Raw genomic sequence first — 15334 nt, forward strand, 5'->3', positions numbered from 1 at the left:
TGTATTAAATTTAGTATCTGATGAATTGTTGAGAAATTATTTCTGAAAACTGCTTGACAATTTGTTATTACTAGGCCATTTTTTCCAGATAGTAAAGTAATTTAATCTTGTAATAATTATTTTGTCCATTCGTTTTGGCACAACTGACATTAGGTCTATAGCTCTCTAACAAATCCCGATTGTTCATCTTTTTTCTTAATTGCTATAATACAATAATTGCTTTCTTCCATATTGCTGGTATGCTATACTGCTTGTGGCGTATTATATTTTAATGTTTTAAGCAATATAAATTTTGCTTTTATACTTCAGTTTGTTAGAAATTTTGCATGGACTTAATCTGGGCTTAGGCTTTTCTGCTTATTTATTAATGATAATGCTTCATTCTGGTCTGTCTCAGCAAAATCAGGAAATTCTTTAAGACTTTCGGTCTTGATAGCAGACGAACTGAATTCATTGAACATCTTTATGACAACTGCTTCGATGTCATATGAGAGAGATTTGCTACCACATTTCACACAGTTGTTGATAACATAACAATTACAATTTGCTTTTACAACATGTGGAATTTCATGCTCTAGCTTTATGTATACAAAATTGTTTCCCATTATTCACCAACACATTATCAGCATAGTACGCATTAATTTATTCAATTTCTAATTAATTTGCCACTGTGATATTTTTATAGCATTAAAGATGTCAGTTGAGCTCTCCCTTGGTGGATCTTCATAGATATCTAGAAGCTTCCGGCAAATTGCAATTTTCGAGTCGAAATAATGAACTGCGTAAAGGCGCGTCTCCACTATTAAACATTTAACAACAACATGTTAAATATAACATGTTGAATTTAACATGTATATGGACATTTCAAGTCTCAGTTGACTTAACATGTTAACTAAGTATGTTGAATTTAACACTTTTAACATGTTGGCGTGTTTTCCAGCAGAAATGGAAAACATGTCAAGTCAATTCATTTGCTCGTGCATCATCGGTACTGTTCGGCAAAGTTCGTACAGTTTCCATAGCAACAACTATAAGTTCCGATTTTGTGGCGCGTATCTTGATCATTTTTATACTATCATTGGTCCTTGGTGTTAGCTGTAAGTTGTTCGAAGTAATGGAGTGGACGAAAGAAAATACATTAGAATAAAATTAATGCACTGATGGAAAGGCCTTGTTTGTGGGATGAGTCTACAAAAGAATACACGGCCAAAACTAAGAAGGCCGACTGTTTTAGAGAACTGGAATTATTATTTAATTGTTCTCAAGAATACAATAGAGAGTTTTCACACACTCGTACGCTAACGTTAATGCTATGTTGACGTCAGTAATGGTCATATTTGGTGATGTATGTTAACGTTCGTAAAACTTCGGAAAGAATAATTATACGATATTACCCACTCCTTTAACATCTATCATGTCGTAGGTCCTATGATAATCAATCGCGCTGTAATTTTTTTAATTGAGATGAAATGGCTGCTCTTAAATTGTGTATTTCTTTGATGTAACAGGAAGTATTTTGCAGCACTATATTAAAATCGTGTTCTGACATTCTCAGCAAGTTTTTGAATCCAAATCGATACTGTATTCGTTTAGAATGTATCCTGCATAGTGTCTTTTACTAAGATATTGCCGCATCCACATTCTCATTTTCTTCCTTTTCAAAGCCTTGTAACAAGCAATAGAGGCAATTACAAAACTCAGATCATCATCTGAGTCCATTGTCCAAGGTTTGAAAATAAAACAATATATTAAGATCTCATGGACTGTTTATGGTGGACTACGCAAAGAAAGTAAAGTTTAACATGTTTAACAGTGTGGACAAAGTGTTAAATGAAATTAGCATTAACATGTTCAATCAACATATTGGGATGTTAACGGTAAACAATTTAACATGATGTTGTTAAATGTTTAATAGTGGAGACGCGCCTTAAGAAATGTTTTGACATTTCCTACATTAGATGTGTCATGATACAGAAAAGTATCCTGACTTTTTCAGGTCTTCAACAACAAGTTTCTGTGAGAAGGGGGCTAGTATATTTTGAACAACTGCTGTCACTTTGGTCCTTTCACACACTATATTTTAGCAGCAGTCTTGCATTCAGAAAAGATGTTTGAGGTAATTTTTTTTGAGAGAGTAGACTGTTGTAGCTTTGACCATGCCTAACATTGTGAAATATGGAAACAACTTCAGCCTTTACAATGGCATCTTCATCGTTCGTGTTTTTGCTCACGTAAAACGCACTATGGTTTTGTTTTGGCTCTGTATTCCTTGGCTTCTTTTAAGATTTTTCGATTCCATATGAACCTTTAAGATGCGTCGCCCATCATATTTTGTGGAAAAATTAATGGAATATAATATGTATTTAGCTGTAAATTTGTCTTGCCTCACATTCCAATTTTGAAAGTCTTTCTTTTTCCCATATATATATATAAGTGCAAAATCTTTGAAGTTCTTTTTAGTAGCAGTAGATTTACCTGGATATCCTCGCCTTCATCACTGCTAAAACTTGCCACGTTTTGTATATTAGTAAATTTTTACGCTCTTAGAAACAATCACGTCACAAATGCATATTACAATATTATTTCTCAACAGCTTAGTATTAATATTAAGCTAACAGCGGTTTATAAGACAATGATAATTATTATTGGGTGTTTTTGTTCACAGTTTAACCGTTCATTCTGAATTGAACCTTACGCATGCCATCAGCATTATATAAATATATACCTTATAGTTAAAAATTGTTTGACCGCACCTTACATACGCATTCATTGTTGATTCCCTGCACACAGGCACGATGAAGAAAGTATTTTCTGTGTCTGTTCTGTAATTATTTTTTCTGTAGAACGAATTTATTTTTTATGTGCTTACACTCTAAAGCAGCGGTGGCGAAAATGTAATCGTGTGCCGAGCCACTGTGTAACCTGCAAAGTGCATAGCACCTATGGAGGGAGGCGAACACTCGAAGGGGAAGTGAAGCAACTGTCTGACTCATTAACGGATTTTCATTTTCCTTATGTCGAGCACTTAAATATAATTTTATACAGTACAAGTCTACAAACTAATGTTTAGTACGTGTAACGAAGAAAAAATTAACAATAAATGAACAATATCACAACCTAAAATTAACTGTCTTCAGAATGTCTCTGCGACAGAGTTTCAAAATCAGGAATTATGTCACTTACTGCCAGTCGTAGTTGATCACGAAGGTATTTGTCAGTCATGATCTAAATTTGGTTTTTACTATTTTAATTGTTGAAAATAATTTTTCACAAACGTTAGTTGTAGAAAATATGGCTTCAACAGAGCAAGCAAAAGAACGAAGCTTCGGATATTTATTTTTTGGCAAAGACTTGAAAGTTCAACATTTGTCAAGTCCTTACATCTAGCTTTCATTTGACGTCACATAGTAAATCAGTGAGTTCGAATTGAAGAGCTAACCGCATTATTCATACATCTGCTGAAAAAGGGTCCACGTACAGAGATAATGATGATGCTGATGATGATGATGATGATGATAACAACAACAATAACACAACCTTTTAATGTTTCATCAGTAACATGTAGTATAATGCCGTTTTATGTTATACAACCGTTTTCCTCGTAATACTTGTGAACAGATCATACATTTAATATTCTCATCATATTGACAGCAAAAAAGCGAGTCTTCCCATCGTACTTGGAACTTTCGTATATGGTTTCGAGAAAGACATATGCCACTCGCAGGTCAGAGACAAATACAAATGGAACAGAGTTTGACTCCCGTGAGTGAGAGGGTGGGGGTTGCCGGAGGTTAAAAGCAAGCAAAATGCACAGCTATCACTGCGAGCCACAATGTCTCGCGAGTCACGTTCTCGCCATGGCTGCTCTAAAGGATCATTTGATAGAAGATTCCTGACTGTATTATTCTCGACTGGGACCTGGAACAAAGAAATCAATTCCTGTACAATCCCAGCCAAACCTATCATTTTTTCTTCACATTTGCGTGTATACTAAATGCATTTTCAGTCTGTCACTCGTATTGACAAATTACAAAAGTCTGAAGAGCAAGGATAATGTTTGGGAAAATGTTACAGAGCTTTTGAGAAAGGATTGTGTTGATACGCTGGAATAGTATCAGAACATTAGTGAAGTTGACAGGATTAATTGTTTCGTGGTGGTCAATTTCCCCAAGTATATAATGGTGTAGATTTGGAACCACATTCTAATCGTCTTCTTCAGCTCATATTGATCAACATTGATTAGATTCATAAGAAATTGAACTTCTCATTGAGTTCACATCAGACCTTACAGCGATATTTGAGATTGCTTACAACACCATCCAGAATAGCATAAAAAATCAGACTGTTTAAATTTTTCTTCAGGGTTGTTTATTTATTCTCCTTAAATAGTTAATTCTGATAAATTCTTCTTGATTCGTTTCTCTTGGGAATTGGAAATCATGTCTATACCGGTATTGCTGCTCACAAGTTTACTCTCTTGCAAAATGTCTTTCCACTTACTCCACAACATATTCATATCTTCTATAATAAAAGTGATAATATTGTTAAGTTCAACATCCAAAATAGCTTCCATCACCTGTGATGTGATGACGTGGAAATGCCAAACAAATCCCTTCAAAGTTGCCTACAAATTGCTTCTGGACTCATTCCTGCTGTGAAAATCGTTTCCAACTACATGCAGAATTCAAGAAACTGTAAAAAAAAAAATCACAGGAATTCGATCTCATTGCAATATCGTTACTTAAAAAAAAATGTGTGAAAAAGGTTTGCAGATCTTTCATAAGAATGTATTCCAGATTCTGCTGGAACTTACTACCAGGGGGCGGATTTTGATGATCTAAAAATTAAAAATTACGTCAGTATGCAACATTAGGTCTAGGTTTGTAAGGTAAGCACCTTCAAAGAGTCGTGCTAAACACGTGATATTTCAAATGAAATTAATCATTTTGTGTTTAAACCGAACACCACAGATTTTTGTTTCCGTAATCTCACATGCTTTTTAAGTTCATTGTCAAGGAATTAGTGAATAGATTTCGGAGTCATTGTTCACCAGATATTAACAAAGTGCCAGTGACAATGAGGATTTTGTCTGAAATTGAACTATATGTTGTAATACCAACTTTTAGAGCATCAAAATACGCCCTCTACAATACATATTGGAGTACCAGCACAGTCTACTATATACAGTCGCGAAGCTTGAGTTTTGAGGGTGCTAGAAACAATAGACTGTGCCGGTACTATTTTGCATTGTCTGTAATGAGGCGATATTAGCGATCCTAGTGGTGAGCAACTATCTATGTATGCATATTTACTACGTATTGAGCTTCTTGACTGTATATACTAGACTGTGGTACCAGTCTGTTACTAATACTGCATTTATTAGTATGAATGAAATAATATTTGAAGAAGGACTTGGAAAACTTGGTACACTGGAGAAGTTGTTCTTAGGAGATGGAAATGAAATAGATGCCATGAGTCTATAATCTGAAATTAGGTGGGGGCTCCGAGTGTGGAGCTTAAAATATTAAAAACAAATTTAAATCTTTCAAGTACTAAAAAAAAAAGTACTTGATCAGTTATGTGTATATTTCCGTCTTATGACTTAGCTATGTTTTACAAAACAAATATTATAACATATAATAATTAATTGATTAATTGGCGATCTTATTCGTGTTAATTGTGTAAGCATGTGTGGCTTACAGCTGTTTCGGTGCTTCTTCACACCATCCTCAGAGCCTACTAGAGCTCGGTGTCATCTCGAACTTCGCTGCCTGTTGTATGGGTGCATTCTATTGTTGAAAAGTGTTGAAATGTGGTGTCAAATAGTGTGTGTGTTCTGAAATTGATCTATGTGTTGAGAATTTGATCAGGGTGTGTTTTAGTGTGTCTGTATATTTCATATTGTTCTAGTGTGTTGAGTTTTTGGTTTTTGGGTTGTATGTGTAGGATTTCCATGTCTGTATTTATGTTACTGTATGTGTGGTTAGCATTAGTTATGTGTTCGGCATATGTAGATGTATTGTGTCCTCTGGTTATTGTTTTAATGTGTTCTTTGTATCGAGTTGGGAATGATCTGCCTGTCTGTCCAATGTAGAAACTATCGCAACTATTGCATGTGAGTTTGTATACGCCTGAGTGGTTGTATTTATTTGTTTGTGTTGTTTGTGTGTTGAGATGTCTTTGTAGTGTGTTTTCTGTTCTGTATGCTGTGTTGTATTTCTGTTTTGTGAATGAGGATGCGATCTTGTGTGATCGCCATTTAATCAGTTATTTATATTCAAGTGTTAAAAGTAGTGTACGAAAGATTCAACATGGATATAATAATTTGTTATTTTATTCATGTCATATACGAATTTTCTTCGCAAATTGTCATCTTCAGGCATAATTTACAATATCTAAATGTTTGTGCATAGTGAATATCTGGTTACAATAATGTGTAACAAATACATATGAATAATTAACAATCAAATCAAACAATAACTTAAATAGAACATATTAAAAGAATGATTATATTTGGTTATTGTACTACCCTTGAATATTAAAACAATAAAATACATAGTTACAGGTTAAAATTATAAAATATCTACAATTGTAGGCTACATAATATGAACTATGTTAGACAAAATTTGTCTCATCAATATGTGTGTACTGAGCTTATGTCATTTTAATAGATTTGTATTGCATAAACATTAGACTACCGGTATGTAATATTGATATTTGTTGCGTATTTGTTGGGTACAACTTTCAACTATATAGTTCGCGTTTATTCACTTAAGATTGTAATTTACTATAACTGTAACTGTGTTTTTTATTTATTATTTTAATTATTGTAATATATTTTGTAACAAAACATGTATTTGTTGAATATTATTGTAACCAAGTATTCAATATGTACAAACATTTAAATATTGTAAATTATGCCTGAAGATGCCGATTGACAAAAAAGTTCGCATATGATGTGAATACAATAACAAATTATTATATGTTATAATATTTGCTTTGTAAAACTTAGATAAGTCATTAGATGGAAATACATATTTAATTGATCAAGTGTTATAGTAGACTTGTCTGAAAATACCAGTATAATGTATTTCAAGATAACAAAAAAGTAGTTTATTTCTTTCATAGAAATGGTAACAGAAGTCAGATACATGTGTTAAAATCGTAGTAAATGATTTTAATATTTTCTACTGCCTTTATGCAGTTTTATTTCCATTTCGGTTGGATTACTGCTTAGGGATTTCTCTGAATCCATGTCGGTGAATGCTGGCAACTTAATTTTTTCTTTGTATTCTAGGTCAATATTCAAGAATTTGGAAGGGATGCATATGAACACCCTACTTGTCCCAAGCTCCTCTTACGAAACAGAACTATCTTTCAGTGTTCTTTGAAGATTGAAAACTTACCTGTGGAACAGTATGTCGCAAAACCACCTGAATCATGTGAAAATCTGCCACATTCCCAAAGACCTTACAATTACTGACGTATTTTACCATCAAATGAAAGATGCAAGCATATTTTCTTATCCCAGTTGTCAAGACAGTCTCAGTGTTTGAATTTATAATTTCATGAAAAATGTGTGTACATGAAAAAAGTATTCTGTAAAATAAAGTAAATAAAATCAAATTGTTAACAAATAATAATAATAATAATAATAATAATAATAATAATAATAATAATAATAATAATGTGTTACACTAAAAACAAACATTAGTTGGGAACTAGAATTTAATAAATAAAATAATATCTAAGTTCGTCTATAGTGCAGGGATTATCTGTAGGCTTTCCAAAAATCCTGGACAATACTGGGTGTTCATTTCAAAGTGTGTCATGACGTCACTGTTGTGAGTCAGCAATTTGAAGCGAGTTTCAGCTTTTATGTCAGAGAAGTTGCCTATTAATCAAGGCGCTCAATCTGAACTTGAAAACGTGTACGGTATAACTTGAATGTCATAGCAATAGATGGCGGCCTGTAAAGTCTGTGTGCTACCATAACCTCTTTCGAACTGTGTTTTGCGCGGGCAAGTCGTACGCAGGGTATTTGTTATCATCGATTGCGTACAGCAACATTCCATAACACAAATCAAATGCTCCATGTCCATGTTGACTGTCGAAGTTAATGTCAACAAATACGTAAGTAATCGTCTTAATCCTCTCCCCATATCCCGACAGAAAGAAAAAAACTCACCTCAGTACATGTTTCCAAACAGTTCACATTCCTGCCACTACTGGAGTTACCGTACATATCGGTAAGTACTCTTCAGAATGAATGCCGTACTTGCTAGGCAACTTCTCTGGCACATAGGTAATACACCTCTGCGGAAGTGTAGGAAGATTGAATTCTCTAGGCTCATCGGGTAGCCACATGATGGCATACAGCGAGCCATGACACACTTTGAACTGAACACCCAGTATGTGCTGTGGCAGATTCTTGTTGATAATAAATTCAAAATCAGTGCGAATATTTGTGTGTAGTACTTCTCTGAACTTAATTTATCTTCAAAATATAAGACCCCAATTATTCTGATCACAGTTACAGCACAACATACTCCAATTTATCATCATGAAAGGGAACTTTGTTAATTCATTGAGGATTACCTGTACTTCATTACGGTATATTTTGTTCTGTAAAGCAACATGACCACTTAAATAAAACCATATCTCATCAGAGAAAATTGTTAAATGTGGAGCAATTAATACTGTCAGCAATGTTTTGGAAAACTCAATTAGAGAAATGCACTCGACTTTCATTTCATATGGCCATAATTCATGCACTCTAGTTACTTATTATGAAATAAAAATATAATTGTACTATGTTATTGTTGACCAAAGTCCACACCTGTGGAGTAACGGTTAGCGCGTCTGACCGCGAAACAAGGCAGCCCGGGTTCAAATCCCGGTCAGGGCAAGTTGCTTGGTTGAGGTTTTTCCGGGATTTTCCCTCGACCCACTACGAGCAAATGCTGGGTAACTTTCGGTGCTGGACCCCGGATTCATTTCTCTGGGATTATCACCCTCATTTCATTCAGATGCTAAATAACCTGAGATGTTGATACAGCATCGTAAAATAACCCAATAAAAAATTAACCAAAGTTATGTGACTAGAAATATGCAGAAGGTTATGGACCATTAATGGCAAAACGTATGCCAGCCATGCAAGCATTCCCAGCTCGGAACCACATGATTATGGTCTGTATATTTCACCTATAGTAGTGTAATTTAAATAATTGTCAGAATAAATTTTGAGTTTCAAAATTATGTAGGCTTGTTTGGAAACATTTTACAGACCACTTTCCTAATACATCTAACTTTGGTGAACATGTTAATTTCAGTTACATACCATTACTGCAGACATGGAATGAAGGAAAATCAAACAAGATGAAGATAATACAACACAGAAATACCTAAATAATCACATTAAACATTCAAATAAATATAATTCAACTGGAGTTTACAAATTAAAATGCAATAGTTGCCCACATTTTTACATAGGACAGACAGGAAGATCCTTTCACACAAGATATAATGAACATATTAAAGCTATAACCAAACCCTACATCACATCAAATTATGCAGACCACATTATCAACAATAATCATGACTAAAATAATATAGAAACAGATATGGAAATTTTACACATCACACCAAAAAGTTCACAGTTAAACATCCTAGAACAGTACGAAATATATAAGAATACAATAGCACACCCACAATATATACTTAACACACAATTGCAGTTCGATACGCACACATTAGTCGACGTCATAATACACCATAACACACAAAACAGCCAGCCCCCACCATAGGAGCAACGCACCCCCACCCCTACCATCGACAAATGCACATCGCAGAGTCAAGATCACCAGTGGTTCAAGAGACACTGAGGATGACGTGACATAGCGTCGAAACAGGCCGTCTGTCGAAGGTATATACCTTTTTTAACAATTTTAACACTTTAACGCAAGACTAAGTAAATTTTATGTTTTTAACAAAGTGTTAACGAGAACTTTAATCAATGAAGATGAAGAGCATGGTTATCAGAAGAAAATAAAGAAGATATACGTGCGAATTAGAAATGAGGCAGTAGAACAAGTGGACTTCAAATACTTTGGATGTACTATAAATAGTAACAGAGCTTCTGCCAGGAAGTCTAAAGGAGGATAGTAGTGGCAAAGAATGCTTGTAATAGAAAAAGAGCATCTTCTGCATGCCACTGGGAAGAAAACTAAGGAAGAGACCAGTGAAGTGCTTTGTGTGGAGTGTGGTATTTTATGGGCAGAAACACGGACCTTATAACGATGTGAAAGGAAACGACTGGAAGCATTTGAAATGTGGATATGGAGAAGAATGGAGCATGTGAAATTGACAGACAATAGGAAATGAAGCTGTGCTAGAAGCTATAAGGAGTGGGTGAAGAAAGAATAATGTTGAAACTGATCAGGAAGAGAAAATTAATTGGGTAGGTCACTGGCTGAGAAGAAACTGCCTACTGAAGTATGCACTGGAAGAAATGGTGAATGGGAGGAAAGTTCGAGACAGAAGAAGTTATCAGGTGATAAACAATATTAAAGTATATGGATTGTATGTGAAGACTAAGAGGAAGGTGGAAAATAGGGAAGATTGGGGAATGCTGGATTTGCAGTGAAAGACCTGCCCTTGGGCAGGAAACTATGAATGAATGAATAAAGGAATGAGTATATGTTAAATTACAGTAAAGAAAAATGTCTTTTTTTTTTTTTTTTACCTCCGGGAAAATAACATTTGTTTCAGTCAATTTTTATGCATGAATTCACAATACAGCAGTTGGAGTTACCTTTTTTTTCTATAGTTTGATTCCCGATTGCAGAAAATGATTTTAATTGAGATATATATATATATATATATATATATATATATATATATATATATACAGTGAAACCTGAACAATCCGGAATCCTGTCTATTTCGGAACAATTTATTGGTCCCGGCGAAATTTGTGTGTATTATGTGTAATTTTTCCTGAATAAAACGGAAACTGTCCAATGCGGAAACGGAAACTGTCTGCTACTGTTCAAAATGGAAACAATATTTTGGACACACACAATATTTTGTAACTATATTTTGAAACAGCGTGTAATTTCAAGGAATATACGAAATATGTAGGTCACTAAGATAAAAACAAGTTTTCTTTGCAAAATTGTAGAGGGTACGAGGGTGTGTTAGCCTGTCTGTCATAAATTTTATTACCCTGTTGACTAGGCAGACCAGTCCCTTCAAAGATTTTCACACCCGTATACTGTCGTAGCTAAACAGAGCGCAAGTATAGTGATTTCCAGGTAAAAAAAAAATTGCATAAAATGTGGCATTAACATTAAGTAAGTGATGGAAGTAAAAGTTATCGAGATAAAGGAAAATTAGAAACAAAGTCTATGTGAAATAATATTGAAGTACAGTTGTGGAAAACTCAGGTGTGACACTTTAAAAAATAAAGATCATAATGAGTGAGTGGCGTGCGGCCAATATTGGTGACACAAAAGGAACCAGGAAGCAACTGTTTATGTGGAAATAAATGAACTGTTGTGGGAGTGGGTTCTTCATGACCATTCAAAGAACAAGCCAATTTCTGGATCTGTTCTGCAAAGCAAGCTATTGAACTGGGAAAGAAATTAAATAAACCAGAATTCAAGGCTTATAATAGATGGCTTCTAGTCCAATCAATTAATAATGTGCAGTGATATGCAGTACAGTATTAGAGTATAATGTTTGATATTAAATAGAATGAGATTGGTGAACTTTAGTAATGTTTAATGACTAATGAGTGAGTTACGATAATATTTACACAGAAAATGAGATTTTAATCAAGATGATTCACCAACGTAATAAGCGACAGAAAGCTGATTTAATGTGATGAGTGTTAAACGAAATATTTTGTACTTCTTGCTGTTTGCTGCATGCCATTTTGTTTTTCATGTATATGAATGACAAAATATTCCATTTTAATGTCACACCTGAATAACACGGAAACCTGTCCACAACGGAAAAAAAAATTAGGACCATGTCACTTCCGTCTTGAACAAGTTTCACTGTATATATATATATATATATATATATATAAAATTTTGATTTATATTAATATAAATTATATATATATATATACACACACACTTTATCTTTCAATCTCCTGGTGCTAAAGTCCATATAGGACTCTGGCCTCCCATACAGAAGTCGCCACTCATGTCTGTTCTGGGTACATTTCTTCCAATCTCTTATTCTCAGCACTTCCACATCCTTAGTAATGTCATCCAGCAATCTCTTCTTTTGTTTACCTGGTACAAACTCAAAACAGTAAAGCACATCAAATTGTGAACTTAACTCAGGCTTTGGTATGAATGATACGTGAATTAATGATGGCGATATGAGTCAGAGGTCCAACGTCGAATGTTACCCAGCAATTCTGCTTCAATTGGTTGAGGGAGAACCCCGGAAAAACTCCAACCAGGTAATTTGTTCCAACCAGGATTTGAACCCAGGCTTCTTCAAATTGGTATCTCATTAGATGTTTTACAAAAAATGCAGCTACCAACTTCATTTATTCGTCTTATCGCTTTGTTAATGACTTACAGGAAAGTCCAGCTACATCCCAGATTAATGTTAAGTAGATGCAGACCACTTCAGCAGGATATGGGTGATCCCATGGGTAGGCCTTCAGTTTGGGTAGTATTTGTCGTATGTGAAGTAATTTTGCTTGTTGATAGTGTATCAAACAATGAAGATATGGATAACTTTCTATTAGTGTATTTTTTTTATTATGTTGCTTACTAAGAGGTTATTAAATTTGTAGTGTTTATAATTGAAGTTTTTAAATAGGCACCATTTTATACCTTATTCTATTTTAAAGTTAATTTTCTAAATGATTATTCTTTCCCTTAAAATTAAAAGTTACTACCACCACCTTGCCTGTATTTACTCATGTTAGTTGCATACCTCCACCTCTTTTAAAGCCACTTTAAGCACTGACGTAACTAACAGTTAACACATGAGGGGAGAAATACCAGTGGTACGACTGAACAGCAACAGAGCAGAGCAAGGCATCACTATTCTCGCTAGACAAGGCATGTGTTTGCAAAACCTCAGGAACAGTGGATAAACAACAGAGTGAGACAGACTACGTAGAAAACCACGAGACCCGAAGTTCATCTTACACTTCTGTTTCCATAGTACCAGGAGTGACATTAGAGTAAACTTTTTATGTCAAAGTATTACAATTTTCCTTTTTTGTATCTCAACCATAAAAACATTTTACTTCAAAAGGAAAATGTCTTACAACTGGAATTAAAAGGGAATGAAAAGACGGATTGAACCGTACATTCTGTTTTTATAAGCAACATTATAGCCTAGATTATATATAATACTATTATCTAGGCTATTAGCAATAAAGAGAGAATCCCTCATAAGGGCCGACTTCTTTTATAAACCAAATCCCTTACTGAATAACGACATGGATGAATATTCATCCATGACAATGACTGAGCCATCGAAGTCTTCAATTTGATTTCCAGAGTACACCAAAAGGGTCGCAGAGTCAGTGGAAGCCATTGTGTACGAAAAGGGTTGTGAATTAAGGAGTTAGCAGAAACGTCAAATTATATGAATAACATAAATAATGGCACCTCAACGAACGAAACTGGTGTGTAAATTTCAATCACTTTCGAAATAATTGTGGATTCAATATGTTGTTGGACTAGAATTTATGAGATTAAAATAGCCTATACACAGAAACAAACCTAACCTAATTGAAACAAATCCATGTAATTTTCTCATTCCTCATAATAGCCATAGGTCCTCAGTAATGTATGTAGTTGTTACTATGTATATTAAAGGGCGATAATATCCTTAATATGACGACTGAGAGAAAAATGTTTGGGTCCCAGGACGTTTATGATACGTAAAATATCTTGCCCATCATCGTATTGTATTGTATTTATTAACATTCCATGGTATTCATACATGCTTACAGCTAGAATATGGAACAAGTCAAAAAACTTAATACTATTATAAAATCTTAATTTATAGTCACAGTCTAGATGAAATATATACAGATGAGGTTTACAATATAGTCTACTAGTACAACACATAGTTTTAGTATCAATTTCATGAAGTGTTATTGAATGTCATGAATTCACCTACAGAATAGAAGGCGTGAGAAATTAGGTACTTCTTTAATTTGGCCCGAAATAATTTTATGTTTTGAGTTTCATTTTTTATATCGATAGGGAGGCTATTAAAAATTTTTACTGCCATATAACGCACTCCTTTTTGATAGCACGATAGACTTGCCGATGGAGTACGAAAGTCATTTTTTTGACGTGTATTTATGCTATGAACTGTTGAATTAGTTACAAAGTTTTCACGATTACATACGAGGAAGACTATTAATGAAAAGATATACTGACAAGCCATGGGCAAAATTTATTCATGTATCTTAGAAAAAACAATGGCACATGGTTTCAATATTCATGTCTTCTCTTAAAAGTGTTACACTTATCCTCGTACTATCGTAGGGAAGGGATTATGATGTATCGAGGCCTATGGTAAGCTACTTGGTTACACAATTTTTTTTATTTTTTTCCTCTCCCCAGTGTGCGAAGGTTGAAAATATTCCGAGAGTTTTGCGCAAGATGGATCTAGTACTTTCCTGGTGGACAATTCCCTAGAAAAGCTAGACCAAATAAGGTAAAACATTTTCTTTTGCTTCAGCTGTTTCTGTGAGATGTAGGCTACATAGAAGTTAATACGGTGCTAGTTACAGCCTACTGATAAACACTTGATTTAGTCCGCAGCCACAAATACCTATATATTCTAATTCACTGTTGTAACCCCTCACCTCACTTGTGACAAAATGTAACATGCGAGAGGTCCGGGACTCAATACTGGTAGTTTGCCCTGAACCTCTCGCATGTTATGTTAGCAACTAGTAACAAGTAGTATTGTATTTATTTATTCCCTGTGGGTACAATCTATTACAGATTATAGATTCGTCATTAAGTACTTACACAAGTATAGTGGAGGGGGGAGCTAGAACAGTGCATTAGAATATACAGGTAAGTATCAAACGATTTTTATGTTGAAAGTGTTTTTGACTGCAAACTAAAATCACGTGTTTATCATTATTGAGGCCTACATCTCACAGAAGCCAGTGAAGCAAAATGAAATTGTGCCTCTTGTGGTTTAGCTTTTCTGGGGGAAAAAAAAATATAAAAATAAATAAAAACATATAGCCTGCCCATTTCTGTTAGTACAGTTTCTCAATTTCATCGTTTCAAGTTAATGCAGTCTTATAAGCTTGAAATTAACA

At 34.3% G+C, this 15334-nt stretch overlaps 2 protein-coding genes and 1 long non-coding RNA gene across 4 annotated transcripts in view; 2 read left to right on the top strand and 1 right to left on the bottom strand.

The window, feature by feature from the left end:
• Positions 1-15334, top strand: part of LOC138707590 (uncharacterized) — a 122176-nt gene that overhangs the window by 32738 nt on the left and 74104 nt on the right. The window lies entirely within an intron of this gene.
• Positions 3563-13464, bottom strand: LOC138707592 (uncharacterized). 2 transcript variants are annotated; one of them, XR_011334285.1, is made up of 4 exons: positions 12601-13464; positions 7407-7599; positions 4577-4692; positions 3563-3918 (listed from the first exon to the last, which is right to left on the bottom strand). It is a non-coding gene; the product is annotated as an uncharacterized lncRNA (long non-coding RNA). The 2 variants fall into 2 exon arrangements; XR_011334284.1 differs by lacking the exon at positions 12601-13464 and having other exon boundaries at positions 7407-7746.
• The window catches only part of LOC138707589 (glutathione hydrolase 7-like), a 35631-nt gene continuing 33794 nt past the window's right edge, over positions 13498-15334 (top strand). The window contains exon 1 of the mRNA XM_069837197.1: positions 13498-13666. Coding sequence (XP_069693298.1) covers positions 13627-13666 — 40 coding nt within the window. The 5' untranslated portion in view covers positions 13498-13626. The remainder of the gene's footprint in view (positions 13667-15334) is intronic.

Source organism: Periplaneta americana, chromosome 10, assembly GCF_040183065.1.
Source record: "Periplaneta americana isolate PAMFEO1 chromosome 10, P.americana_PAMFEO1_priV1, whole genome shotgun sequence".
Classification (NCBI taxonomy): Eukaryota; Metazoa; Arthropoda; class Insecta; order Blattodea; family Blattidae; genus Periplaneta; species Periplaneta americana.